The sequence below is a fragment of the Prunus persica genome, chromosome G3, assembly GCF_000346465.2.
Source record: "Prunus persica cultivar Lovell chromosome G3, Prunus_persica_NCBIv2, whole genome shotgun sequence".
Classification (NCBI taxonomy): Eukaryota; Viridiplantae; Streptophyta; class Magnoliopsida; order Rosales; family Rosaceae; genus Prunus; species Prunus persica.
This window is the reverse complement of record NC_034011.1, coordinates 22134407-22161399: the sequence shown is the minus strand read 5'-3', so window position 1 is coordinate 22161399 and position 26993 is coordinate 22134407. Positions and strand designations below refer to the sequence as shown.

The 26993-nt window shown below is 35.2% G+C and overlaps 5 protein-coding genes across 7 annotated transcripts; 4 read left to right on the top strand and 1 right to left on the bottom strand.

Annotated features, from left to right (window-relative positions):
• On the bottom strand, positions 452–3039 carry LOC18782129 (putative zinc finger protein CONSTANS-LIKE 11). Its single transcript, XM_007216669.1, has 4 exons — positions 2371–3039; positions 1450–1674; positions 692–1026; positions 452–578 (listed from the first exon to the last, which is right to left on the bottom strand). Exons 1-4 carry the CDS (start codon positions 3037–3039, stop codon positions 452–454), a joined length of 1356 nt encoding a protein of 451 aa, XP_007216731.1.
• On the top strand, positions 8463–15406 carry LOC18782599 (SPX and EXS domain-containing protein 1). Of its 3 annotated transcripts, XM_020560711.1 has the most exons (15): positions 8649–8723; positions 9285–9403; positions 9533–9665; positions 9782–9915; positions 10215–10253; positions 10394–10486; positions 10586–10702; positions 11173–11268; positions 11950–12063; positions 12768–12821; positions 13119–13166; positions 13445–13595; positions 14111–14276; positions 14646–14715; positions 14896–15406. In XM_020560711.1, the coding sequence occupies exons 3-15, from the start codon at positions 9584–9586 to the stop codon at positions 15151–15153; spliced, it is 1422 nt and encodes a 473-aa protein (XP_020416300.1). In that variant the 5' UTR covers positions 8649–8723; positions 9285–9403; positions 9533–9583; the 3' UTR covers positions 15154–15406. The 3 variants fall into 3 exon arrangements, with proteins under 3 accessions (XP_020416299.1, XP_020416301.1, XP_020416300.1); XM_020560710.1 differs by lacking the exon at positions 9285–9403 and having other exon boundaries at positions 8463–8723; XM_020560712.1 differs by lacking the exon at positions 9285–9403 and having other exon boundaries at positions 8614–8723; positions 9533–9638.
• On the top strand, positions 15481–17074 carry LOC18782459 (cyclin-U1-1). The gene is made up of 2 exons (XM_007215883.2): positions 15481–16183; positions 16537–17074. Exons 1-2 carry the CDS (start codon positions 15783–15785, stop codon positions 16787–16789), a joined length of 654 nt encoding a protein of 217 aa, XP_007215945.1. The 5' UTR covers positions 15481–15782; the 3' UTR covers positions 16790–17074.
• Positions 18090–22030, top strand: LOC18784503 (peroxisome biogenesis protein 22). The gene is made up of 8 exons (XM_007215734.2): positions 18090–18441; positions 19246–19479; positions 19601–19648; positions 19915–19971; positions 20077–20178; positions 20377–20442; positions 21322–21423; positions 21548–22030. The coding sequence occupies exons 1-8, from the start codon at positions 18337–18339 to the stop codon at positions 21650–21652; spliced, it is 819 nt and encodes a 272-aa protein (XP_007215796.1). The 5' UTR covers positions 18090–18336; the 3' UTR covers positions 21653–22030.
• LOC18784504 lies at positions 25031–26874 on the top strand. The gene is made up of 7 exons (XM_007217814.2): positions 25031–25067; positions 25159–25213; positions 25381–25450; positions 25531–25615; positions 25891–26012; positions 26127–26431; positions 26589–26874. Exons 1-7 carry the CDS (start codon positions 25031–25033, stop codon positions 26872–26874), a joined length of 960 nt encoding a protein of 319 aa, XP_007217876.2.

Below are 26993 nucleotides of genomic sequence, written 5' to 3'. Positions count from 1 at the left end.
ATGGATGTAGAAATTGCAATGGCTGCCAGGCGCGTTGCACTTAGGGACGTAGAGACTACGAAGTCCATTGTTAAATTCTTTGGTTGAGTTTATAGCGTACAGTTAGTTACCAATTTGATCCATCATAATTTTTTAGATGTTCCTAATTGTTGTGAACTTATTAAGGCTCATTGAGGAAGTGCAATGAAAGATTTTGTGTAGATTGTGACCCAAAAGAATCATTATTGAAGACATGATTGAGTTCAGAATGCAATCAAGGAGATGCAATCATGCAAAGGGAACAATAATTCATAGATAAGAAAAAAATGGACTTTATTTCTCTATGATCTTGGAATCACAGTCATCTCAGTCAGTACAGGGACATGATGCACGCACGCACGGCTGCCGGAGGACTTCCTCCATCCAATCAGGCCTTGTCTTGCAATTAAAGAGAGATTTTTTCTGATATGCCTCAGAAGTTCCTCGTCACTAGGGGATCATAGTCATATTCTTCACCAGCTTTTACAAATCTCCCCTTGACGCGTTTTCTAGTATCAGCTCTGGCCTTCCTAGAGGCATATCTTATTTGTTTACCAAACCTGCACATCAGAAATACAAAATCTCTACAAGTAAATATAAGCAGATATTGAAAGATTATGAAGAAATATATGTTTACATACTTCGTTGGCAGAGGGAGAGCTTAGACACATACATGCGAGTTTTCTTTTTTTCCTTGTATCTCATCTTTGCCTTGTCCCTTGCTTGTGGACTGCTAGCCTCCATAGCTGAGTCCCAAGGCTCTCCGGTTAGAAATATGGGCGACAAACCACAATCTTGATAATCAGGATTGCTTTCCCTGCTCATGCTGGACAGCGAAAGCGACATGCTCGAATGAACTTGCCCGGTAGGAAATCCCAGATTGATGTTTCTGCTGCAAGTAGGATTCATGAGTAAGCAGTTTGCACTACCGTTCATGGCAGGCATCACATTATCTGATCCACAAGAGGATTGAAAAGCCACGCAGTCTTGTGGTCCTGAAGATGATGCCTAAGGAAAAAGGGTCATGCGCATTGTAAACAAATCTGGTAACGTCAGAAAGTAAGCGAAGCGCAGAGAAAGAAGAAGAAAGAATCTTGCTTCCAGTAATTTTTATCATATTTTTCCATCTCATTCCTTGAACTTTGAAGAAAGAAAAATAATATGGTAGCTATATTAGTTCCTAATAGTCCCATTTTTGAACCTACCAAATCAAAATCTGCACAAGTAATGTGTAAAAATGGATTGATAATAGCAGGAATTTGAATGTCACAGCGACCATGAAAATACTATATATATCCTGTAGCAACGGAATCATCATTTCATATCTAAGATGTCATGCAATTCCTTGCTAGATGAGTGAACGCAGGAGAAAAATTAGAGGTGTCATATAATAAAAGATATGATTTCAAGACAGAATAAGTATGCGAGGACCTGTACAGCATTGTCATTAGGACCATTAGACTCTGTAACTGATAAGTTTTTCTCCATCAATAGGCAATCCATTTCTCCATCCTCAAACTGGTATCTGGAAGGACCTTGTGGACAGCTAAATATCCCTTCAGCATTTTCAAAGTTCAACGGAACATCATCAATGTTGAGGCCATCACATAGATCATTGCTATCCTGAATTGCAAGATCTTTAAAATTTGTACAACCCTGTAGTATATATCATGTAATAGCAATGCATCAATCAAGCTTAAGCAAAAAGTTGATTTTTAAGGGTAGGAAATAGAATATGAACCAAGTTAGTTCAAAACTACATCTCTGACTTTTTGCAACTTTATAAGTCATTTTTATGCCCTCCTTTAAAGTTCATTAGCCTAATTTTACACTACTTGCAATGTTGTTCAACACCCAATGCCTTACTTTCTGAAAGGTGTATATATCTAATCCCTTCTTAATTGGGATCCTTTTTTATAAAAACCAAAAGGAATCGCATTGTCAGAGTCACGCGTCAATGTGCTCCAATAATCTGAACTGTCTAAATTGGAGATCCTCATATAAGAATCATCCCTGCAAAAGATCAACAAAAATCGAAAAATCCTTTGATCATTTGATTATATATGATGAACATTTCAGTGTTTATCAAAAACACTATATATGTTCGTCTTTGTATTTGGTCATACTTAAATATATGATGAAATGGTTTCCAATTTAATTGATTTCTTGTAAGGATGATCCTTAAAAGAGGATCTAATACATAGAAAATTTGGATTACTGCACCGCATTTAGGGTTGGATGATACCGCAAGTTGATCCAATAATCCGAATCGTCTTGAGAATGATATATACTACATTAAAATCAAGTATAATTGCATTAAAATTTTGTCAAAATACTACAACGAAATGTTACCTTTGACAGGCTAGATTCCTGTGGCAAGAAAGGTGCTTGATCTTTATTACCTTGAGGGATGCCATTCGGATTCGCTGAAATTACAGTAGATCTGGCCATCCAGGGCTCAAACTTGGCACAAGAAGACTGATCTAGTGATCCACTCAACTTGCTAGTCACAACCCCAAATGATCTCTCACTATTATCTCTACGTTCCAAAGCATTACCAATGCAATTAGTCTGATCATTTATTGGCACTTGAGCTGATCCAAGTGACTGATCCCAATTATTATTTCCGCCGCCACCACCACCACCACCATTAGTCTCAAAACCACTTGAAGAAGATCCATCAAGAACCGAAGACCAAATTCTCGAAAACTCAGACAAAGAAGGGCAACCCGTGTAACAAGTTAATGCATGTGTCCTATGCCCTACCATCCCTGTTGTTGTATCTCCATTGTTATGATTCCATTGATCACAGCTTTGACATAAGGACAACTTCTCATCCATGCATCGGACCATTGCAGGCTGAGCATTACACTTGTCACATAGAAGTGAGCGAGGATGCCTGCGTGACAAAATGTTCGCTGAGTGCACGCAACCATCACAGTGCAAGCAAAGGCGAGCCAGGTCCGATTTACAGTAGACAACTGCCCTTACCACCCCACAAAACTCACATAGAGGCTCCATTTTTGTTTTTCTGTAAATATAAACACCTCTATCTCCTCTAATCAAAACCTACTAATCAATAACCTACTTATTATTACTATTACTGCTTATTCCTCCTAACTAAACTATAAATGAAAAGATAGTTCATGGCGGGTTTCCGGCTTTATGATTTTAGGCTCCAACCACAAAGGTTCTATCTGATCCTACACAATTTTGAAACAAAGAAAACAAAATCATATCATCTTTACGGATCAACGAATACAATTATAAAATAATTTAAACATGAACTTAAGTAAGTATAAAAAACTGAGACTGAGAATAGCATGTCCTTACTACAGTTCCACACAAAATTATATCATGCATATGAACATAAATTGGAACTAATTAATTAGAGCAATGGCAAGCGCACACCGACCGGAATGGAGCGGAACCCCGCCGAAAACATTGAAACAATATCAGCCAGGATCAACAAACATGAATTCCATCGGAGAGTGGAAGAAAATGGAGGCTGGTTAATTACTGTAAAAGGAAGTATTTTGATCGGAAATAAGAAGTGTAGAGGGAGAGAGAGGGAGGCACTAAGAACTCAATACCTTGGCATGCACGCAGCTGACTTAGGTTTGTTATTTATTTACGTAGGTTTTCTGGGTTTTTGACACGTGGCAATATGTAATCCTCGAAACATATATTTTTGTGTGAGGTAGGTCCGTTTCACTCGCAAGGTGGGGCTTGGAGAGATGGCAAAGGAGGTGAACAAGTGGAAGGAGGTGGGTCTTGTTGGAGAATTCAGTCACAAGCTGGTTGCCAAGAAAGCGTAGCTCCGAAAAGAAAGATCACAGTTGTGCTGTGCATGGAGACTTTTGATTTTTGTGGTCAACTGGTTTGCTGAGTTGGCATCCAATCTACTTATTTGAATTTTTTAGTGCTAGATTATCCTTTTAATTCAGAAAAAACTTATATAAAACGGAAATAACATTGTTTTGCTATCTCTGACTAATCACGTTATACTAAGTATTATTAAGCGTGACATAGCGTGATTGACCAGAGATAGCAAAACAGTTTTATCCTGGTTCGGTTGTACACAAGTGTTTCTCTTCACTTTACAACAATTAACTAACAAATAATAAGGTAAAAATGACTCATAAAACTAAAATTATAAACTAAAAATAATTTTAATAATCAAACAGAGGCTTGAAAGTATCTTCAATATAGAAAAATAAAATGCATCATATCAAATTAAGTTTTGTTTGATGTCAAATATTTCACTTTTCTTCAGTCAGATCAATAAATACTTATTACTCTAGACCTCAAAAGTACAATGTTTATCTTTAAAGAAAAAGAACAAAAGGGAGAAACAATTTTGATTGTATCAAATAACAATAGAGATAATGAACCCACCCCTTTACTTGGTTTCTGCCAGTCTCATCAATTGGCCTTTGGACCCAAGATTTCTGTCTTAGTCCACGTTGGGTTATATGGGAACCTCTTTGGGATTCTCCTGTTGAACTTAATGTTGACAGCTTGGGCAAGGCTTGGATCAGTGCTGCTTTCGACTTCGCAGTTCATAACTTGCTGGTCTTCGGTTGCCTCCAGCGCTGCTCTTCCTTTAGGGATCGATTTTCGGATGTGAAAGTTGAAGCCAAGACCTTGAGGGAAGGTCTTTTCTGAGTTGCTGAGAGCAAGGCTTTGGTTTGTTTGTATTTAGGGTTGAGGAGTAGGGTGACTCTAAATTCTAATTAAGGCTAGTAATTAATCAAGTGTGTTGAGCGAGTGGTTGTGAGGTTGAGCGGAGACTCAGTTTTCTATTTTAAGGATTCAGACTTGTGTTTTACGAATGCTAATCTCACGACTAGTGAGATTGTGGATGTGACCGGGACATGTGTTAGACGCTCCTCGACTTCAGAACTTTAATGGTGAAATTATATGTTAATTTCGAAATTTATAGAGATTTTAAGGCCAAATCGATCCTATTTATTAAAAGGGAAAAAAAGCATAAGTAAATTTATCATTCTTCATAGTTGAACGCCCAAATTGCGGTGCTATAACAAATGCCAGAACTGGTTGATGTATTGAGCATTTTATTTGGTGTTTTATAGATAGACTCTAACAAAATAATTGACCCACTTGCCCTAACCATTTTTGAACTATTTAAGTGGCCTTCCAACTTGTGATTCTTTTGACCTGCCTAGCTAGACCAGAAGACAAGAAGGAACTTCTAGAATATGGCTGTCAAAAACTGAAGGAGCGAGATTCACGTCCTTTTGCAACGTTGTGAAGATTTTGTAGCGAGTTTCCAGTTTGCATGCGTGATCAAGATCTTAATCTAGAATATGGCTGTCAAAAAGGCCTTTTTGATGTCACCCCGCATTAGTCATCAAATGTCATCAAATAATGATGACTATTGCCTTTTTTTTTTTTTTTTTTTTTTTTTTTTCTGTAGTGATCAACACATATGGGTGTCATGCCAAAAAAAAATTCAAGTATCATCGAATACCATTTACATTTTCATTCTTCGGGAAGGTGAAAATATAACTTGGGACCTCTTCTAAATATTGTGAAATAGAAATATGATCAAATTAATAGGTAATTTGTGTTATCGATTTAGTTATTTACTTGTTCTCACGAACGATAGAATGAAACAAGTAAGATCTCTAAAAAGATCATCATCAACCAAACTTAATTAGGTGAGCAAAGAGGGTAAATAATGTTGTCAAAAAAATATTATTAGTTTTTTTTGGAAAATGAAATCAACCAACAGAAAGCGCAACAAAAAGTTTCATTATTAATTATCATATTATTTTTTTAGTACAAGTGATAGTCTAACCTAGACGGAAGGGGGGGTTTCTCACACATACACAACTAAGATGTCATAGGAGTTAGAACCTGAGACCTCTTGTCTACAGATCAATACCATTTTTCTCTAGACTAGACCCCATTGGCAATTGCTACATTATATTAGATATACCTATCAATTTTTTTCATGAGTATATGATATATACACGATCATGTGTATGAATAACATTTATATAAAATTAAACATAACGTATCACAAATAAAACCTTTACTAGCTACTAAGCACACTAAAATTGTCAGCAACTTCCACATTAACAGGTCATCTGTTTACTTCCACTTTCCACATACGTAAGTTGTAAATGAATGAAACAAACGAATATATATCAAAGAATTCTCACGTTATTTCATTAATTTAAGAAGTGTTGTTTGCAATTTGCTACACTAATTCATTAATTTAATAAAGTAATACATTCAATTTGCTACACTACTAATTAATAAACTGATTAATCAGAGTTAAGAGATCAAATAGTATGTGAACACAGCAACTATAGAGATTAATATATAAGAGTATCATACTTGTGTTCATGGATTTAAAGAATTTTAGCAATTGGACCAACTAGCACAATATTTTTTAGTAGGTACTGGATAGCTAAAAGCCAGGAAAAACTATGAAAATTGGAAGGGAAAAATACTATGTAAAATTGGATAGCACAACTCGATATAACACAAGTCCTAAAGACGGAGAAAAACTAGAAATCATATGAGCTTAATCATGGTTAATTTTTACAGGACAGTTCTAAGCTATATTGACGAGACTCACCTTGAAAAAATGGTTATTTGCGAGGTATATGTTAGCTTGCTTGAGAACTCACTACTAGAAAACATCTATGTATTTGTCATCGGTGTGCACCTATAGTCAATACTGTGTTAAGTCGCATGTCTTATGTGGGCAAAGTGTGTTGGCCACAAACAATGTGATTGTGTTCTCAGCATACTGTTGCCATTCATTTTCTCCCATAACAAAGAGTGTATGTGGCCACTAAACTGAGACATTTTGAAGTTTCAAAGGCCAATGTCGGCTTAAAAGGGGCAAATCCAGGGTACAAATTTGAAATTTACTATAGAGATTTAAAGAACTTTAACAGTTGGAAGAACACTATTTTTGGTGGGTATTGGGTAACTAAAATTGGGCGACTGACATTTAGAAAATAAGGACAATGGGGATGGATTGTATATTCCGATTATTGAAGCCAAGGTCTTGAAGGAAAGGCCTACCGTGGGCATACAGTGGAGAAGCCATAAAAGGTTTCCGAGGTATTCAATCAAGTTCAGGGTAACTCAAAGTTCTCTTGTGGGGAGGTTCCATGGAGTGTTTATAAAGGATTGCAAAATTCTTCATCCTTATCAACAATATGTAAGGTTCTGACATGTGCTTAAAAAAAATTAATTTTGTGGTTGATGCGACAGTTATGAGATAGGTGCTGAATTCTCCTTGACTTCGGAAATTTGACCTCCCTATGTGGTGAAATCTTTTATAAACGTTGAGATTTGCAGTCTTGGTGCAATAGAGATTTTAGGCCTAACTTTAGGTGACATTTATCTTTAACAAAAAAATTAAAAAAAACATTTGAAAATTAGGATACGAGCCTATCAATATACTACCGAGTTCACATAGAAACTAAACCAATAGTTAATTCGTCACCACACTTTCACATAATTGATGTCATAACTCTACATGATCTCATATATTCATATAATTTACTGATCATAACACATCACAAATAAAACCTTTCTACCGTAGGCACCCAATCACTCACAATACATGGAACTTCAACAATTTCTTCTTCATCTTTATTCTTGTACACTTTTAATTTGCACACTCACACAACCCTAATTAATAAGATAATATTGTTCAGGACCTGTACCCAAGAGAAAAGGAAGAAAATAAAATATATTTTATTTATAAATTGGGTACATTAGTGTGGAGGTTTAAAAGATGTAAGTTACTATTTTTATTATTTGTTAAAAACTCTGCAATTTGTTGTAATTAACACAATATTTTTTTGGTGGGTATGTATGGTAAGTAAAGTTAGACTCAACAAATTTATTTATATATAAGAATAAGGTGGAAGATAAAATGTGAAGGATATAAAATCAATACGAAATTAACATGACATTTATACATTTTCGACATAACACTGTGTCGTTTCGTGTGGTTTTTGTTTCAAAACTTTGGCACGAGATTGAAACATTACACCAAATTAACATGTCTTGACACGAATTGGCATCAATATATAATTAAAAATGATAAAATAATTTTCTTTTAAAGTCGCTTAATTAATTGGTCGTGTTGCTAAACCAAAATTATAAGATGCCTTGCTGTTTTGGCGTGTTGACTGGATCTTTTCAGCTGTTAAGGCTTTTGTTGGGCCTGTTTTGTTGTTGAACTTCTTGTACTTGTTTTGGGCTTTTGGCTTTTACTCCCTTTTCGTCTGGTCATTTAGTTTATTTACCCAAAATGGAAAGGACACGGTATACATTTTCCGATGCTTTTGTGTTTTAAGAAGGGGACGAGGAAAGGCGTCTCTTTCCAATTTATTTTTATTATTATTATTTTGTTCGAAGTCTCTTTCCAATTTGACGCTTCTCATTTTCATCGCCTCTAAATAGTAAATACAAAAATCGTCCAAAAACACGTTTTTGAAGGCGAAACCAAACATGCCTTAAAGTTCAATTTCAATTCCCTAAAATCCCCCTCCCTAAAGTTTTAATTTTCAAAATAGGTCTCTTTCTAATTTCTAATTGCCATTCTACGTCTTCCCTCTGCTTAGTCCACACTCAAACCCCATCAACCTTTTGCACCAGATCAGGTTGGAGATCCAGCGAACCCGTAAAAAGGTTCGCATTGCAAGGTAATTTTGTTTAATCAAAACCCTTCAATTTTTTTTTTCTTTTTAAAAAGTCTGTTGGATCTGATCCATGCTCAACGTTTCCAATTATAATACCTCTCTGCATTTGCTCGTTCTGGTGTTTTCTTTCTTTTTGCTGAATTTTGGGGAACTGGGTATCCATTGGTGTTTCTGGGATTTTAGGATTTTTTGTGGGAATTTGGATTTGGGTTTTGAGAAGCTATGTTCATGAAGTGCTTTAGCGAATTTGTTAGACAATTTTGATAAGGTGGTTTGCTTAATTCGCATTGTTATAGTTTTTTGATGCCACGGGATTGGTCGGGTTTTGTTGATACATCTAATCATATGTTGAATTAAGTGATGGTTTTTCATAAAGACAAGAGTCTTTAGTTAGCCCTTCAATGCTGGATGTTGGAGGGAGCCTAATTTTAATAAAGTGTTTTTTTTTTTTTTGGACGAATTTTTTTTAATTAAGTGTTAAGTTCTTAATGTTGTGGTTAGTTCTTCTGTTGTGGCTCAGATGCATCGCTCTGATTTGTTTTTGTTTTTGTTTTTTTTCTCAAGCTGCATTAGTTATTGTATCACATCAGAGCTATGGAATAATGAACTTGGTTATAGATGCCGTCCAGGATTTCAAAACATTTAGCTCCATTTATGTTTTCCTTCTAGTAACTTTTGTATCTGTAAATCACTATTTTGTTCTACTTCTATTTGACATCCCAACCTCCCAAACTTTAAGGCAATTGGTTCCAAATTCTTTTGGTCGCTTTGGAAGCATATTTTATATTTCCCTGTGATTTCATTTTCTGCAGGTTCTTGGCTGGCTACGTGGCGGAAAAATTTCCTAATTGCTAGTTTTATCTATGTTTGGAGGTCTTGCGACTGTTCCTTCCAATAGTCCACATTTAAGAAAGTCGGGTAGCAGACCTGTTGTCTCTGATCTGGGTACAATTAGTGTTTGGGTTATGACTTATGAGTTCTGTGGTTACTGTTTAGATTATCTACCTTGGGGTTTTGTTTGTCCTTCACTGTCTTAATAGTTAAAGTAAAAATTCTTTCAGGTATAAGTGATAACGAAAATGGTGCTGAGGAGGGTTTCTTGAATCTGACAGAAGCAAACGATATGAAGGGTGGAAGCATGCCAATTAGTACAGCTGCAATAATGCCATCTCCAGCTTTGTTATGGAGATTCAAGGTTTCGTTATTTATAAAATTGTGTATTTCTAATATACATTTTTCCAGTTATTTCCTGCTTTTTGCTAGATAATTGTAAAATTCTCAACCTGGTAGAAGAAGGAAATTTAAAATTCTGAAATAGATTGCATGGATCACCAAAGTTTGATTGAATACAAGTGGTCATTCCTTCTCTGCTTCATTGAGAGTATTTTTGATAATTAGGATGGGTTTTTACTTGATAGCAAGCCAGATATATGTTTTCACATATTCTATTTATTTGTTTTCATTTTCTGGTTTCTAAGTTGATCTGATATGCAGGTCCTACTGTTCTTTGTCTGGGGTTTCATTTGTTGCAAGGTCAGTTCTATATAATCCTGTTTTTACTACTGATTGTAGGATCTGAATTTAATGCCATAAGAAGTGACAAGAACCAAAAATACATTAATATTGATCATGCTGCAAGGATGTTGTTACCAAACTACCCTCTAAATTTGCAGATTGGATGGGATTCTGTCATGAGGATGAGTGTGGATCTGCGAGATTTATTTCTATATGAGGCTTTTTTGTATTATAATCCTCTACTTCTTGTGGTTAGTTATGGTTTCTTATTCAGAATTGACTATCCTATCGTACTTTTGCATTCTATATCCTTATATTGAAATCTTTTCCTCTGTTTTTGATATGTGCAGACTATGATGGTTTGGTTTTGGGGAATTAATCTATGGGTGTTTGCTCAGGCCAATGTCAATTATGCAAAAATTTTTGATCTCGATCAAAATCATCTGACCCACAGAGAAATATGGAAGGTACCAGTGCGTTAAGTCAGTCATCTTGAGTCATTAGCGTAAGAGTTATTTTCTGGTGCTGTTGTCATCCAGGACTTTAATGGTTATGCTATACAAACATAAGGCTTGTAATGCATAGTTTGTATTTTCACGTTTCTTATGGAATTATATTTTTCATCTGTTTTGACTGTGTATAGTGGCATTTTTGTTAACAATTCTTTAATTTAAAGGTAGGAAGTCATAACATGTAGCTTTCAATGCGTTTTTTTTTAATGTATTAAAAAACATATCTTCAATTGTGCTGTTGGAAGAAAAATAATTGTGAGGAGCATACTGCATTTTAGTTATTTCTGTTAATAGGAGGTTGCATGTTTTCTTTATGGAATTCTGATGGTCAACTACTTTTGGCATATCTGCCATTGATTTTTTTCTCCTTCTTTTTACCTCCTGTTTCATTGATTCACTCTTACCATTCAATATGCTATTTGCAGTGTGCCACATGGATGACGATCGTTGTGCCAACAAGCATGACAGCATATCTTTATCTTTATTCGCATGGAGAAGTGTCACTTGCTGCATCGCAACCAGTGTAATAGATGCATCCAGTCTCATTGTTGTAGACATGACTTTTATAAATGCATTTAATACTAATTTTATACATATATATACACATGACTATTATAAATAAAAGGGAAGGGTACTACAGGAGACTTGGCAGTACATTGCCACCCCAAAACTGCTATTGCAAAGCATGCTTAACTTTGTGACTGGAAAAAGTGGTTCCAATTGTTTTTGTTAATATCAAGTGAAATTCTTTATTGAGCACTTCTGTAGGCATAATTGTAAATGGAAACTAGTGGTGGGCAATGAAGTTTATGCATGTTGAAGACTTTGTTTTTCCTGTAATGCTTAAGTGTTATGTTTAAATCTTTTTTATTTTCAATATTCTGTTTATATATGTGTTTACCTAAAATTCACAAGATTTATGAAATACTTATATAAGTCCACTTTCATCTGTGATTAAAAAAACAAAAGTTTAATTGTTTGAATAACCAGCCTTTTCAAAAGAAATTGTTTGAATGACCAAAGTTTCCAAGCTAAATGATGTATTTCAGTGCATAGAATAAATGGTGCAGTTATATTTTTATGATTGTTTATATTATCTGCCTAACATTATTTATCATACTGACAATGTCAATGCCCGTGTTTTGCCTTCCTTCAATTAGTATCTTGTAATTATGCTAAGTTTTACATACATTCTTCTGCAGGTACTCTTATATGCTGCTGTTGCAATGATTTTGATATTCCCCTTTGATATTTTCTATTTGTCATCTCGCTTTTACTTGTTAAGGACTCTTTGGCGCATAGTTCTCCCATTACAGGCAAGTTTGTTTCTTTCAGGACAAATCTTTGCTCCTTTTCCTGTCTGTTGTTTTTGTTTCCTACTTACTGGCAAAATACTTCTCACAATGCTTGTTTATCTTTATTTGAGCTAGAAAACTGTGAAGGAGAAAAAAAAAAGTTTGTTAAGTGGTCATATGATTTCTCTTGTCATGCAAAACCTCTAAGAAGACCTCTAAGAAGCTTAGAGTTTTATTTTCCTAATGTCTATTTATGTTGTTAAGAGGATTCAGTTTCTACAAGGCCAAAGTTATCATTTTGCCTCTCATGATTATTCCCTGTACTAGAGATGGTTCCCTACTTTGTCTGGATATATGTTCAGCACTGTGAACAGGATGTGACTAATTGATTAGGGTTTTCTCAGAACTTGAATGTATGAAATACGGATTTTATCATGCTAACTTTTGCTATGATTGCTAATGTGGGTCCCATTGCATGCGTAGCCGCTGTACGTATTAGAAAGTATGTTTCACTAATCAATCATCAATGAGAGTGAAAAGTGAAAGTTGAACCTTATCCTCTTATAAATTTCCCAGAATGGCAGCACTGCAGTGCCAAACCAATTACTTACTTCCAGTTGCTTAGGAATGGAGTTTATATTCTGGTCTCAACTAGTGCTTTGAGTTTTTTGTTGTTTGTGTGTAGGATGTTTAATTAATGTTTGTTACTTATTTGCCGAATACAGGCAATATCATTTTCTGACTTTTTCCTGGCCGATATTTTGACCTCCATGTCCAAGGTATGCTTCCTATGTTTAATTTTATCATTATCCAAGTCATTTCACATGAGTGCAATCTTTGTGATATATTAAACATGTTGATAATTGTGTTGTGTGTATCTATATACATTCATGTGTTTCCTTTCTTTTTAATTAATTATTTATAGAAGTAGAATATAGGTGTTGATTAAGGAATTATAGTATATACAGTTAACCTAATAGGAGTGCAGAATCAAGAAATGCTTTGGCATTTGTGATCAGATTTCTGATTTCCCCTATGATTTTTCTATGCTGATTATGATTGTCATTTCTATGCAGGTGCTTTCAGATTTGGAGCGATCAGTATGTCGAATGGTCCATCGACAGGTTAGGGTTTCACTTTTGAGTTGGGATTCTTCGTCTATGCCTTTTGCTTTAATTTTTCTCTTTTCTGCTGATGAAAAAAAAAACTTTATTCTTTCATATCTACTTATAATAATCTTTTGTCGATTTTCATATTTTAAAAAAAAATTTGCTATTGTATTATTGAGATCACGTGACAGTCCTGCTGCAATCTTTTTGGTTCTTGTTTGACTTTTGTTTGTTAAAGAGATATTGGTGATACTTCACTTTTTTTTCCTCTAAGACGTTTTCTTTGAAAACAGGTTGCCACTATTGCATGGTTTGAAGCTGACTCAGTTTGTGGCAGTCACTCTGTTGCAATCCCCTTGGTTCTTGTTTTGCCTTACCTTTTTCGTTTGTTCCAATGCCTTCGACAATATAAGGATACTGGCGAGAAAACAACCCTTCTAAATGGTATGCTCACTTGGCCACTTTTCTTAAATGTTTCTTTTTCAATGTTTTTCTCTGGCCTCAAATTTTTTCCTCAATTCATTTTGACATGTTTCTTCTCCTCCCTAGAGCCTCAGTGGCACTCATCCATGTTTTTTAGACACTTGGAGAATTTTGGTTTTGCACTGCTATGTAAAATAAGATATTACAAAAACCATTATACACATCCTATTTTCTAGACATTTGGTATATGCGAATTTAGTTTTTGATCTTGCAATTGGTATTCTGTTCCCCTTCTCTTAATTAAAATTAAGTTTGCAAGTACTTTTAATGGTCTCTGTAATTTCTGTTTTACTTCTGTCAATTCTCAACGTTTCACTTTTGCATTCACAGATAGAACTTTTATGCATGTTAGTTTTCATTTGCAACTGTGATAACTGCAACCGTGCCAACTGTATTATTTGCATTGTATGCTATTGAAGTATTGATTGATTTGTTGCCTTCATTGCAGTACTAAATTTATCTGCTCCTGATTTCAGCTTTGAAGTATTCAACTGCAGTACCTGTGATTTATCTTTCAGCCCTTAAATATCATGTCTTTCCTGAGAAGTGGACAAACTTTTATCGGCCCCTCTGGCTTCTATCAGGTGTTTTGAACTCTTTGTACTCTTTCTACTGGGACGTGACTAGAGATTGGGACTTGAGGTAGGTGAAATGCTTTTTATTTCACACAATATTAATAGTAGATAAATGCTGAACTTGTGACCTTTAATATTTCACATTTGTTCCTATGTCACCTTAATCAACACGTTAACAAACTGCTGGAATGAAATATCCATCAGATACAATTACCACGCAATCACTGCTTCATGCAACCAGATTTAGAATGAACTCTTGTGATCATACAACGAGGGAACTTAATTTTTTATGTCGTTTGATGATGGTTTGCTTCTTTGTAAATCAGTGATAAATGTTCCAGGACATATTGGAACACAGATTATTCATGCTTTCAACTTGTTGCATCATTAATATCATTTTGCCATGCCCTCTAAATATCTGATTTCCTTTTGTCAGTGGTTTCACTCGAATTTTCAAGTTCGGCAAAGCACATCTCTTGTCAAACCTCATACACGGACGGAAATGGGTAAGTATATACCATTCTTCTGGTGTCAGTAGTAGTAATACACAAACTAATTATTTGACACATTGCCTGGTTGGTTTTGGCTCCTTAATCCCATGCAAGGTGGCCTTGACACTCCTATGCAAACCAAATGACTCAACTTGTGGCTTGCCTTGAAATTATTTTATGTGAAATGTGTTGCAGGTCTACTTCTGGGTGATAAGTAGCAACTTGATTCTGCGTTGTACCTGGACATACAAGCTGTCTTCCCATCTTCGCCACAATTACCTTACCGTGTTCGCAATCACGGCCTTGGAGATTTTCCGTCGCTTTCAATGGGTTTTCTTCCGTGTAGAAAACGAGTGGAACAAGATGAACTCTAAGTCAAACATTCAGCTTTCCATGAGCGACACCGCAAATGAGGAAGAAAGATTACTTGTTTCTAATGGCCACAATGTATAGGCCGTTAAGCAGTTATTCTCTTCCTCGAATCATCATTCCTAGCTTTGTATAATTTTTTTCCCTAGTGGGATTGCTCATCGCCTTTTTCAATTTCAATTTACATGAACAAATGAAAAACGTTTCTTGTTTATAAAATGAATAGGTTCATCATTTCAACAGTGAGGAGATAATGTATACGTCACTTCATTTTGTGAAACAACATTTGTATAATGATGCCTTTGTCCTTGCTTAGAACATCTAAAATTTTGGGATCTGCCCCTTCGCAATTCAATTCTAGGAAGTTTCCCTTCAAACCAAATCAATTGGCACCACTTATTTCATGGATTTGGTGCTGGCCAATTAAAATCCTATCTCCAAATCGCATGCATTTGTGGGATTCCCTTCAAGCCAAATCAATTGGCTCAAGGTCACTCCCAAGCTACTTATCAAACCACCACCTTTCGATAGCTCCAGCCTCCAGCCACCGAATGGTATGCACACGTGTCAAACACCCAGTTCGTCAGTCGTTGCCACCCAACCCAAACCAGATAATATGCACAGCAAGGCCAACCCTCTCTAGTCTTAAGCCACCCAAAACTCTTCCTCGCACTTCCACCTGAAAACCAGCAACCACAACCATAATGAGCTAAATGTTAGCCGCCGACGAGTTCACCAATCACCATGGCCGGCCGGAGCCGAGTATCCCGAGAGTGTTAACCATACTCTCTTTCGTGCTGGAGAAGTTGGTTGCACGAAATAACACGCTTGCAGATGGCCTGAGCCAGCAACTTGATGGACAGAGTTGTGGCTCGGCTGGGATTGGGAAGAGCTTGAATGTGTTTCATGGCGTGAGGGCACCAAGCATAAGCATACCCAAGTACTTGGAGAGGCTCTACAAGTACACGGATTGTAGCCCTTCATGTTTTGTGGTTGGGTATGTGTACATAGATAGGCTGCTTCATAAGCACCCCGACTCTCTTGTGCTGTCCTTGAATGTCCATAGATTGCTGGTCACAAGCGTTATGATTGCTTCCAAGATGCTAGATGATGTGTAAGTTTATTTATAGATATCTACCTCTCCTTGTTTTCATGAATTGGGATTTTGATTTCTCTCAATGATATGCTGGAAAGTTTCCAAATTTTGTTTCATTGTGTAATTCATTTGATTCAGATTGCCCCAAATTCTGTATGGCTTTAGCTGCAACAGAGTAATTGAACTCTGAATACTATAAAATCAATTACTATGGAAAACTGCATTTGATTTAGCACTAGAATATTTTTCCTGAATTGGAATTAGTCAGCCCTTGTTTACACCACCAGCACATAGAAGTCTGCCATGTTCATGTTGCTGTAAATTTTGATTGTGTTTGTTCTTCTGTTTACATTACAACATGCATGCTGCAGGCATTATAACAATGCATTTTATGCCCGGGTTGGCGGAGTAAGCAACGCTGAATTGAACAGACTAGAAGTGGAGTTGCTTTTCCTGCTGGATTTTGGTGTCATGGTGAGCTCTAGAGTTTTTGAGAGTTATTGCTTCCATTTAGAAAAAGAAATGATTCTCAATGGGGCATGCCAAAGGATTGAAAGGCCATTGTTAGTCCTCAGTGATGTGGCCGAAATACGGGAAAATTCTCAGAGTTCCTTACCACCTTAGATATCAGAAAACACAGAGAGTTCCTCACCACCTAAGATTGTGGACTGACCTGATGAACTGTTTTTCAATTTTTTTTTTCTGTAGCTTAATTCTCTCTGGCTAGCAAGGTTCATAATGTTGGTTAGAGAGGCTCATGGTTAACCTTTTCCTTTCTTTCTTATTTTTTTTTCTTCTGTTAAAATCACTTATCATTCATGTAAAAGAAGAAGCTTCAGCTTTTGTGACTGTCTTTTTCCAAAATTGAGTATTATACAAAAGGAATTAATTCTTGACTTGCATTTGAAATTATTGGAGTTTATAACTAGAATCTAGATTATGAATGCAGTTTGGTGGGCCTAGAGATAGAAACATAAGTTCTGCTGAATTCTGAGGATCATACAGATTCTTGGATTGCTTTTGAAATTCTGCTAGCTATACCCTTTCATGCCTTATATTGTGCAAATATGATGAATTCCAAGGCATTTTACATCCATTCATGGCCCCTTCTAATTAAGGCTCTTAATTAATCCTCTAACCATACCAACCCTTAATCAAAATTCCAAATTTGAAACATGTAGCTAATAACAATATATATGAAGTTCCAACTTCAGTTTCCTTGAGTACAAGGCAACCCTTATTCTCTGTCTGGCCTATTTGATATTCTATGCTTCCTGTGATTGTGCTTCTACTGTTTTTTTCCCCACTTTAACTTCATCTAAATTCACCTGGATTAAGCAACAAAACTAGAAAGCAAAAGAATATCAAGAACAAACAGGAACACCACAAATACTAATTCTTGCTATTGGAAAGATAAGGTTGAAAGCTAAACCCAGGAACTTCTTTCTGGTATTAGTTTCACTTATAAGCCCAAATCTTTTCAGGTTTCACAACAAATTCCTCAAGTAGTAACACAAATAAACAAGTGGCTAGTACCATGTTACACCATATAAATTTGGTAACAAGAAGAATCTGATTTGTGAAATAGTTGTTACACCATATAAAGTTAGTAAACAATAACAATATGATTTGTCAAATAATTTGTTTTAACAAGTACAAAACATGCTTGTATGGGAAATATAGGAAAATCATGAATTAGTTGAGCTATTCCACCTCTATCTATGCTGGTAGAAGTTCGAAACTAGACACCCAATGAATATTTATATAAACACCCTTCCCCCCAATCGTTTGTATAAAAAAAATGTAGAAAACAAAATCAGAATGTTCATATATGATAAAAATAGACTATATGGTAAAGCTTTAAACTATATAATATAATAAAATATGTGCTTTTAATTTAGTAGCAAAAAGGAAAGGGAAAAAAAAAACTATTGAAAGAAAAACACACACAGAGAAAAAAGAAAATAAAAAAAAATCGCAATTTCGCATCAAAGACTCTTTGCTCTCTCTCTCTAATCGTTGACAAAAAGGCACAAGTTTTCGCTCTCTGTAAATTCCAGAGATAAAAGCGACGGGAAGGAGCCGAGGTCCTGCGCTGAGTATTAATCAGAAGCTTTGGCTTCGTCGACGCCTAAGCTTTTCAAAACGACGACTTGTCGTCGGTTTAAGCCATGACCGAGTCTTCGAAAGAAGAGCTGCTTCAGCTCATCAAGCGCTTCGGGGCTTATCTCACTGTGAAGATGTCTAGTATCTTCCCGATCTCCCTCCACAACCTGGTTCTTACCTCTTTTTCAAGCTTTTTTTCTTATCTTGTCAAAATTTCTGACGGATCTGAATGCCATCTGTCAATTATCTTGAATTGCTTAATGGGTTTATCATTTTATGTTCCAATTTTGTTTGTTCATTTGATTTGTGTGCAACTTGGTTCTTATCTCAACGTGAATTTATTTAGGATGTTGGTTTTTTTGAGAAAAATTGATGCGTAAATTATCCATAACTGGCAATTAGAGAAATTTGGGATGACCATATTTGATACTTTGTAGCGTGGGAAAAAAGAAGACATACTTGCAAACATTGGCCCTTTCCGTTCAATATAACTTAGTGAAGCCTAATTTCCATGACTTTATCTCCAATTTGTGAATTGCGATGGGTGCTGCGAATCTGCTGCATGTTTTTAGTTAGTACCCAGAAACCCTGTGTCATGCATTTCCTGCATTAGTGTACTTTTTGTACAATGACTGGCTCTCACCTGATACTCAAAGCTATAAGTAAAATTGACTCAGGGTCAAGAGATACTCAAGAGGTAAGTGAAGCTAATGCGAACCGTGTCAAGTGGTATATTTTACCTTTTTTCTTCTGTTTCAAGATCAAATGCACGGACTAAAATGTATGTTACAAGAAAAATAGAATTCTGTAAGCCTGATGGGTTTAGTGGATTTCATAGGTATATTAGTATCATTTTTTTTTTTTTGGGGATTATCCCATTCTATTACGTTTCATCTTTGGCTTATAAGTATCAAAGTAATGCTGAAATAGAGATGTCAAAGTTGAGTTGTCTCAAGATTTTTCAATGGTACCAGAATGCACGTTCTATTGGGGCTATCGCGGGCTTTGCCGTTGCAATAGTTTTCACCTGGAGGCTGCTGAGATCACCCAGTGGACCTCAAAGAAGGCAACCAAAGAGACAGGCACCTGCATCCAGTAGTTCTGGCATCAGTTCACAGTCAAATGCAACATTGACAACTTCAGGAGTTTCATCTTCAGAGGACACAAGAGCACAAAATGTTGTTGATGAGTTCTTTCAGCCAGTAAAGGTAAATGTCTGCCAGACGGGTTTGCATGCCCCTTTGTATTGACATTGTTTATTTATGCTGAATAGTGGCATTGTTTATTTATGCTGAATCCTTTTTAAACTTTTTCCTTTTCTAATTCCAGCCAACTTTGGGGCAAATAGTTCGGCAGAAACTGAGTGAAGGAAGAAAGGTAAGTGTCATTGAGAACTCATGTTTCGTCTTCTCGATATAGTGAAGCTACATGACCTTTGGGTTTTGCTTTTATATTTAGCGGCACTTCGTAATTAAAACTATTAAGCTTCGAATGTGTCATATTGGTTATGTAGCTGGTATTTACTATGTGATACCCTAGGAAGTCATGTAATGTAATTAAAATTTGATCAATTTGTATAAGCGTGAAAGTTTTTTCTTTTTAATTTTGCATCAACAAATTCATGTTTTAAAGTTTATCTGCAGGTAACTTGTCGTTTACTTGGAGTAGTCCTGGAGGAAAGTACCCCAGAAGAACTTCAGGTGTTTGATTGTCTTTCCAGTAGCATTCTTTCTGTAAATTTAGTGGTGGAAGTTGTAATAACTGGAAAAGGATTAACATTACCTTTTTTACCTTGTGCCTGGCAGAAACAAGTGACTGTGAGGTACTCAGTGCTGGAAGTACTCTTGGAGATCACAAAATTTTGTGATTTGTATCTCATGGAAAGAGTTCTCGACGATGAAACTGAAGTGCGTGCAAGCCTCTTTATTTCAATCATTTTGCTTGGGTTCTGTAATTTTTTATGAGATTAATAGGTTTTCATGCATCATGTTTGATTTCATTTCTTATTCATGATGTTTAACTTCTACTGTTCTATCTACCCCTATTGCTGTGTTGTAAATATTAGTTTTTATCATTTGTGAAATGATATTGCTTCTTGCTTTCAGAAAAAGGTTCTACTGGCTTTGGAAGATGCTGGGGTTTTCACATCTGGGGGTTTGGTGAAAGAAAAGGTACGTATATATGGTTTGATAGTGTTATATAAATTTTGAGAATCCCAACTTTTATTTATATTTTTTTAGTAATCCTGCTTGCTTGTTATTAGCTTTATGTGCAGGCAGTTGTGTTTGGCTTTCTGGTTACTTTTTCATTCTACACCTTATGCAGATTCTTTTTCTTTTTCTTTATTTTTGAAAGAAATCATTTTTGTACTTTCACTTTTAATGAATTTGGAGCTAATCAATATAAACCATCAACAAACAAATTTTATTTTGAACTCATAAGGCTTACACTACAGCTTTTGGAATGAGCCATGATCTTGGAAACTAACCAGTACTTGTATTCTTGGATCCTAACCAGTACTTGTATTCTTGGATCCCTATATTTCCATTTCGGCTGAAAGAAATTAAGAGTAATTGCAGAAACTTAGGGGCCGGCCCTGAGCAAGATGGGTGAGATAATTGAGGGAAGGCCCAATAGGTCCTCAAATAAAAAATGACTGGTGTGTGATTGTTGCTTAGGAAAAAACTACAGCATGTGAGAAAGTGGTCACACATAATGAAAAAGTAATGAATTTGATTGAAATTTGTCCCACACATGACTTAATAGAGCCAGGGAAGTTGAAGTGGAACATCACCATTTCCAATAGGCATTTGAAGGATGTTTTTTTGAGTATGTTGTGCTTTTCTGATTAGCTTAGTATTTTCTTACTCATTTTTGGAAGTCTGTCTGTTATATCTGAAAAACCAACTTACAATTACAAGTCTTAAAGTAAGACTAGTTGATGAAATGATATTTCAGTTATTTATTACATTCAACTTGCTGGGATGCTGTTATTGTTTTCTTCTTCAATTTCTTGTATTATCTACATAATCCTTGTAATTTGTTTGCAGGTTCTCTTCTGTAGCACAGAGAATGGACGAACATCTTTTGTTCGCCAATTGGAACCAGATTGGCATGTCGACACAAATCCTGACATCATCTTTCAATTATCTGTATATTCTTATTGCTTACCTTGTTTTTCTACACGTCATTCATCAATCACATGCCCCATGTTCTGATGTATAGACTCATTTCCATGGTTGTCATCTGAATTATTCATTTATTTATTGGTTGCAGAGGTTTATCAAGTATCAGCTTCACATCTCTCCTACCAGAACTGAACGGGCTGCTTCTAATGTGTTCAACTCCCCATCCTTGGAACAGTTCTTTGGATGTGTTTGATGCTCCAACAAATAAAAGATACAAATATAATCTTTAGGTTTCTACTAGGGTTCTTTTTCCCACATTTGGGTTTTATGTTAATTTTAAGTTCCAGCTGCAGCTTATTAATGCTAAATGTTTTTCGTGTCTCAGTGTACTTGTATGCTGTTAACTTGTTATTAGTGACTAGTCAGATAGACTTGCTCTGTATCACCCCACCGTTTCAAGGGATATCTCATTGTTTGAAATTTGTGTAATATATTGGATCAAATCCAAACTCCAACTAGAAGTTTTGTGAAATTGTTAATGCTTGTAATTTACTCTCAGTTAAAAGGATTCTGTATACCACTATTGACAATAATTCTGGTGTTCCATGTTATAAAGTTGAAAGTTTTGAAATTTAATGGTGAATGGTTTGTCAAGAGAAACTCATGATTTTCTGTTTGCCAACATAAAACATCATATTTTTCGAAGGGGATATTTATTAAAATGTCACATAAACTTATACCTAGTTTCAATTTGTCATCTGAAAAAAAAAAATTAAGTGAAATGTCACTTGAATTTTTCAAAATCCATGATTTGTCACTTGACTTTAACATCATCTAATTTTCCAACTATTTTAAAGGGTATTTTAGTCTTTTTATTTTCAAGAGTATTTTAAAAATGAAAAAATCATTATAAAAAAAATTATGAAAAGACCTTTAAAATTATAAAATTATATATCTTTTCACATTTAACTCCCATCCATTTTTGCATTTAAGCTTTATTTTTTTAATAATATTTTTTTTTATTTTTAAAATATCCTTGAAAATGAAAAGACTAAAATACCCTTGAAAATAAATGGAAAATTGGATGATGTTAAACTCAGGTGACAAATGATGGATTTTGAAAAATTCAGGTGATATTTCACTTAATTTTTTTTTTAGGTGACAAATTGAAACTAAGGTATAAGTTCAGGTGACATTTCAACAAATATCCATTTTTCGAAGACGCTATTAGAACTAGTAACAAGTTTGAATTCCCCCTCTTGTGGATCAGAGTAATTTAAAGTATAGCTCGCATTAAAAGGAAAAAAAAAAGTGCTGCTAAATAAACCCTAAAATTAACTGAGTATACCTTATGATTAAAGTACACCCTAATATTTTAATGAAAATATAAAATTAACTAAGTATACTCTATTTAACTACCATAAATACCCCTGATTTTTCTTAGTACTCCCTATTTAACTAACAAAATCTAAATCTAAAAAACCATTCAATTCTTAGTTTTTCTTGAGTTTTAGACTTTTTGACGATTTTTCAGCAACTAAATGGATTATAAACTTACAAAACAATACAAGAAACTATGGAAGGGAAGACTTCAAGACATATTAAGCCCCGCTATTTAAAATTCAATTCCCGTAATCAGATTGCAGCCTCCAAAATGGAATGCAAACCAAGCCACCTGAAGTTGCATCTCAATTATAGTACAAATTATCATCCTATGTTACCAAAATTAATTTCAGTAACCACAAATGCATTGCATTGAAAATAACAATCAAACTCAAATCTTAAAAAGACACAAAAGCTAATCACCTAATTCTTAACACATACCCGATCCAATTGAACCAAAACAACGAAAGCCCAGAAGAATAAACATAAAAGAGAAACCAAAAACATCTTCAAATCGTCCCCAATTTCCCAAATCTCCATAAACCAAGAAAGTCAAACATAGCAAAAATCATTTCTTTAACAAAAGCCAAACAAACCAACTCCACCCAAATCAAAAGAAACAAAATTTGGAGCTCGATAGAGAGAGAGAGTAAAAGGCTTTTTCCTTTATTTATTTATTCATTTATTTCTTATAGAGAGAGAGAGAAGGAGAGAGGCAAAAAAAAAAAAAAAGTACAACCTTAGCTTAGCTTGGCTATAAAAAATAGTTTGGTAGTAGGTTGTCATCAGTGACGTTTGATTAGGGTTGAATATAGTGAGTAGGGTGTACTTATTAAAATTACATTTATTCACAATTCCATATATTTTTCTAGTCATTTTATATTAGGGTAAATTAATAATTCAATAAATAGTTTGATAGTAGGGTGTACTCAGTTAATTTTAGAGTTTATTTAGCAATAACCTATTAAAATTACATTTGTTTCGCAATTCAATATATCTTTTTTGGTCATTTTATATAAATTAGTAATTCAATAAATAGTTTGGTAGTAAGATATACTCAGTTAATTTTATGGTTGATTTAATAGCACTCAAAAGTAATTATATTAAGAGCACTCAGAAGCTTACTGCTGCAGGTGGGTAACCCAACATTTATTTTATTTTTCTGTTTGAAGCATGTTGGACTATGACAATGGCATTGCAAAATTGAACTTACCTTCCTTCCATTGCACTTTGGTTTATGTCTTTGGGCATCAAGCACCAAATAAATAACTTGTCATAGTTTTGCCAATATCTTGTAGCAAGCTATGTGCAGAGTCTGATTGGGATTTATCTCATTCCTTACTTTGTACGGGGGAGAAGTCAAAAGCAGTCTCTCTCTAGGGACGCACTCGTAAAATTTATACAGCATATAGTTTATAGGTCATGTCGTCTCTACGATCTTATAGTTTATACCTCTATCCTCTTCTAATTCCATCCCTTTTTTTATTTTGTTCTTTTGCTTTTACCAGACACAAATGATATATTCCTCCTTGCTGCAAAGGTACAATTCTATTGTAAACATCAGTTTTTAATTTCAGTCTTTTACTTGGAAGGTCTGAACTTCTAGCAGGACTATGTGATCTAGTATTTACAGACTAGTTGGTCTCAGTTTGTCATGATATATCTTTGGCATATGGTTCACTCAAGAATGGAAAGGATATGGGTAGTGAGCATCACTTTGCTGTCGTACTATTTGAATAATGTGCAAGGATAATGCAGTACATGGTACCTTATGTGTTACGTGTCTTTCTTGTCATACCCAATAGGTCTCCTATAATGTGATATCTATAATGTAAATCAAATCCTTGGATCATCAAGTTCCTTGGTTTCTTTTTTCAGGCAGTGCCTTCTACCATATTAAAGTATAGGAAGTTGAAAGTGGCTCATTCTGAAGAACAAGAGAATACTCCTAATGTTTCAGGCAGCTCTTATCTATCTTTACTCTTAGAAGCATGGAAACCAATATCAGTGGGACACAAGAGAATACTATATATGTGTGTGTGTGTATATATATATATTGAAGCCTTGCTGAATCTTGTCTAAGAAACTCTAAAGTAGTTCTTTTGTGAGCATTCTAATAATAGAGTTGAAAAGAAAAATAGTTTTCCATAGTAGTACCTACAAGTATGTAATAAATATTGGTGCCAGTGGGTCCTCCATCACTCTTAAGAGGCTTTCTACTTTGGGTGCCAGTGGGTGCTTAATCATCATGATCCACCTAGAAACAGCCATCTTTGATGAGGAATGTAAACCACGTATCCTTCCCAATTTAGTACTTTAGAATCATGCTTAATATTTCTCAGAGTTTGTAAATTTGAACTACTTGACTCTTCCCAGTATTCTCCCTTGATATCTATGGGCATATAATTGGCATGTTTGAGTTGAATAATCTGTAAGTCATACTTTTTCAAGGATTCCTCCCCTTTTCTCTCATCCATTTAATGTGTAAAGTGTGCATGGATCCAAAATGGTGCTGGCAATATCAGTTAAATCAATTCATGTGCATTTTCAATAGCATATTATTTTCTTTATTCTTACTTTTATTACACTTTATTTCAGTGATTTGGTTGTAGCATCTCCAGTGGAAGATGATTTTTTATACAATGACGATCTTCCATATCCTGAAAAGGTTAGAGTTCATATTCTTCTCCTAACATTTTGCCAAGTTGAATGTGTTCCAATGTCATTTTCCCCTGTTATTCATGGCAGAAAGAAGCTGAGGAGATCACACGACCATTTTTAGATGCTCTTGGCAGTGACTATTCAGTTTGTTGTCAAGGTATGATGTTCTTTTGCAGTTTCTTTGTCATTATGTGTCGAAAGTTGTCAATATATGTTGTAGTAATCTTTCAATCTATCCTTTTGCCGCTTTGTTCTTCTTGGTGCTGGACTACCTCTTTGGGGTTGGGGGTGTTCAGTATGGATGCACTGTGGCTTTATGTATCTGTCAATGAGAAAGGGAGATAGTAGATATTATCAAGAGAACATGACGTAACTTAGTTTTAATTGATATTCTTTTTAAGAGATGTTTGGTGTTTCAAGAATAAAAGTCCTTTTTTTTTTTGGCAGGTTATATAAATTGTTTTGAAAAATATAATAGTCGACAGATGTTGAATTGTCTCTCTCATTATCAGGATAGAGATGGACAAGGGACAATAATTGCTCTTAAACCTATTTCCGAGGGAGAAGAGGTACAAAATTCAAAGTCCAACTTTCGTCTTGTGTGCGTTACAAGGTTTCAATATCCTTTCATAGAACTTTGATCAAATACTCTGATCAATTAGCACTTAATTCCTTTCTTCCAGGTTACCATTTCTTATGTAGATGAAGACCTTCCTTTTGAAGAGAGACAAGCATTACTAGCAGATTATGGTTTTAAATGCAGGTGCCCAAAATGCTTAGAGGAAGCCATAACCAATGAGGCTGCCTTGAACAGAATAAACGTGGAAGAAGTCATGCGTTTTGTTAAAGGCATGATCGATGAACTAAACCTAGTCGGGCCATTTATAATTCTTATGTTCAACTATGCCACATTTGTCAAGTTCAAAAATGAATCTGTTATTTGGGAGCATATAATTCTTTATGGTAAAATACTCACTCTCACATTTACGTTAACAGTTTGAGTCTCACCCTCCCTTTATGCAAATTGAAAATAAGTTTTATATTTGTATAGTATATAAATAAATGCATTTTGTGTAAGATTTAGGAATGCTTTGCATATATAATTACAGAATACTTGATTCAGTTTCTAATTGAATGAGAAACAGTATTGTGGAAGAGGGACTGCCCATGAGCATGTACATGAACCCCCGCTTCAAGAGAGGGTCGCCCGCTGCACTGGTGAATGTCAAAGAGCTTCCCGTATCTTCACGCAGCCGCAATGCCAGGACAGGGAACATGAATCCTCCTCCATTGATAAGAACACTTGATATGAAGGTTGACAACTTGGGTCGGGAGCTTCGGGAGGATCTTAAGGGTGTTGAGTCTAAGGTGATGGAGAATATGACTTCTGTTGAAACCAATATTTTGGATGCAATAATGAAATCAAAGTAAAGCTTTTGCTAACAAATAGAGCTATGAATATTGTCTCCCAAACTTTGTTGTGCCTAATGGATTATCTCCCCAAGCTTTGTTGTGGTAATGTTTTGAGTTGTGGTAATGCTCGTGTGCTG

Excerpts from the sequence above, each read along its gene's own strand:
- LOC18782599 (XM_020560710.1), top strand. The coding sequence starts at position 9,584 with ATGTTTGGAGGTCTTGCGACTGTTCCTTCCAATAGTCCACATTTAAGA. Across the intron at positions 9,666-9,781 it reads ACCTGTTGTCTCTGATCTGG|GTATAAGTGATAACGAAAAT; the intron begins GTACAATTAGTG and ends AAATTCTTTCAG. Across the intron at positions 13,596-14,110 it reads GAAAACAACCCTTCTAAATG|CTTTGAAGTATTCAACTGCA; the intron begins GTATGCTCACTT and ends TCCTGATTTCAG.
- LOC18784503 (XM_007215734.2), top strand. The coding sequence starts at position 18,337 with ATGACCGAGTCTTCGAAAGAAGAGCTGCTTCAGCTCATCAAGCGCTTC. Across the intron at positions 18,442-19,245 it reads CGATCTCCCTCCACAACCTG|AATGCACGTTCTATTGGGGC; the intron begins GTTCTTACCTCT and ends CAATGGTACCAG. Across the intron at positions 21,424-21,547 it reads ACATCATCTTTCAATTATCT|AGGTTTATCAAGTATCAGCT; the intron begins GTATATTCTTAT and ends TATTGGTTGCAG.
- LOC18782459 (XM_007215883.2), top strand. The coding sequence starts at position 15,783 with ATGTTAGCCGCCGACGAGTTCACCAATCACCATGGCCGGCCGGAGCCG. Across the intron at positions 16,184-16,536 it reads TCCAAGATGCTAGATGATGT|GCATTATAACAATGCATTTT; the intron begins GTAAGTTTATTT and ends TGCATGCTGCAG.
- LOC18782129 (XM_007216669.1), bottom strand. The coding sequence starts at position 3,039 with ATGGAGCCTCTATGTGAGTTTTGTGGGGTGGTAAGGGCAGTTGTCTAC. Across the intron at positions 1,675-2,370 it reads AGGAATCTAGCCTGTCAAAG|GGTTGTACAAATTTTAAAGA; the intron begins GTAACATTTCGT and ends TATATACTACAG. Across the intron at positions 579-691 it reads GAAAAAAAGAAAACTCGCAT|GTTTGGTAAACAAATAAGAT; the intron begins GTATGTGTCTAA and ends TCTGATGTGCAG.
- LOC18784504 (XM_007217814.2), top strand. The coding sequence starts at position 25,031 with ATGATCCACCTAGAAACAGCCATCTTTGATGAGGAAT. Across the intron at positions 25,068-25,158 it reads AGCCATCTTTGATGAGGAAT|TATTCTCCCTTGATATCTAT; the intron begins GTAAACCACGTA and ends GACTCTTCCCAG. Across the intron at positions 26,432-26,588 it reads ATACTCACTCTCACATTTAC|TATTGTGGAAGAGGGACTGC; the intron begins GTTAACAGTTTG and ends AATGAGAAACAG.